At 37.3% G+C, this 1,558-nt stretch overlaps 1 protein-coding gene across 1 annotated transcript in view; it reads right to left on the bottom strand.

Annotated features, from left to right (window-relative positions):
- The window catches only part of ACOT9 (acyl-CoA thioesterase 9), a gene marked incomplete in the record, with an annotated part of 24,787 nt that overhangs the window by 16,272 nt on the left and 6,957 nt on the right, over window positions 1-1,558 (bottom strand). The window contains 1 exon segment of the mRNA XM_072428442.1: window positions 898-924. Coding sequence (XP_072284543.1) covers window positions 898-924 — 27 coding nt within the window.

The raw sequence follows: 1,558 nt of genomic DNA, 5'->3' as shown, positions 1-1,558 counted from the left end.
AAGATTTTCAGTGCTCTCCCCAGCACCTTTTAGCCGGGTGTACCAGCCCACACTTTTCTGTAGCCACCCGTCTGTTTTTAGATGATTACTGAAGAGTTGGGTCACAATGCAGGGGCTGCCACCTGCCTACAATTTCTGAATTTCTTGTCCACACGTAATTTCTTTGGACATATATATATATAGACATATCAATATTCATTCCCAGCATCATAAACTACATTGTTCACAGCTTGTTCAATGGAGGCAAAACGCTTATACAAATGCAGTTATTCTGTTTTTTGTTTATAAACGAATGCATAGGGTTAATAAAGATAACAATAATGCCAGGCATAGAGCATAGTACAAGCCATCATACCATGGAAAATAGAAAGAAACAATTAAAATGTATCCATGAATGTGCAAGCAGGTTGGTGGTGCATGCAGCAAATGCATTTTGCTGGCTGGATTTATTTTCCAAAACTTGAATATTTCATGCAGACATAATCAAAAGTCTGTTATATAAATCAGCATTGTGTTCCTAAATGTGGATAAACCTAAATAAATAATTTGAATATTGATCCAGAATAACTGTAGACAGTACACTGAACAACAGCTCATGGAATCCTGTAGTTCTCAGTTGCAGAAGAATAACATTTAGGAATGATATTTTAAATTGGCCTAACTCCAGCCAATCAAAATGTTTATTGAGGACACAACCAACTGGTTTGTCAAAAATGGTGCATGCAAACAAGTTCACCTAAACATTTCAAAATGTATTTTTAAATTTATTTTCTGTGACTTTTTCTGTTTCTTATAAATGCTCAGTGCGTCTACAATCCAGAGCCAGAGCAAAATGCACAGGAGGTAAAAGGCTTAATGCAAGGTGAGTGATATAAAATGCTTTAAGTTACCACACACCATTATTCACATGGACGGGTATGCATCCTACAAGGCAAAACAAAAATTTACACAAGCAAGGTACAAATGAGTTAACACAAAATGTAAATAACCACATGCACACACATTTGTATATTGTTGATCACAGTTTAAAATAATCCTTCCAGTACAGTAGAAAGGTCCTTTCATGCAGCTAGTTATGTATGCTGCACACATTACACACACAAACCTTAACCTGTAATGCTTTTTTTAAATCAAATGTTCAGCCTTATGAGATGGCTATGATTTGCAGCTTTCTGTTTTTCAGAAAACATGCAGATAGCATCCTAGCTAAGATTCAAGTCTAGGGCCCTAGTGCTGCAAGGCAACAGTGCTAGCCACTTAGCCACTATGTCATACTTAATAAAGTGTATACCTAGTGCCTGCATGCATAATATTTTATTTTCCAGGGTGTCACCCAAGACTTTTACTAAATTTACTTTAGAGATTGGAATTCAGGGCTAAAACCATAGAGCCACAATGTCAACCTTTCCACTGGTTAGAGCAGTGTTTCTCAACCAGGGTTTTGTAGAACCCAATGCTACCTCCAGAGGTTCCTAGAGCAATGAGCATTTTGTGCCTCTCAGCCCAGTTTAACCAACCACAGTGATCTTTGTTTCCATCTGTAAGGATGACATTCTTC

The sequence above is a fragment of the Pyxicephalus adspersus genome, chromosome 1 (assembly GCF_032062135.1).
Source record: "Pyxicephalus adspersus chromosome 1, UCB_Pads_2.0, whole genome shotgun sequence".
Taxonomy (NCBI): domain Eukaryota; kingdom Metazoa; phylum Chordata; class Amphibia; order Anura; family Pyxicephalidae; genus Pyxicephalus; species Pyxicephalus adspersus.
This window is presented reverse-complemented; position numbering and strand designations above follow the sequence as displayed.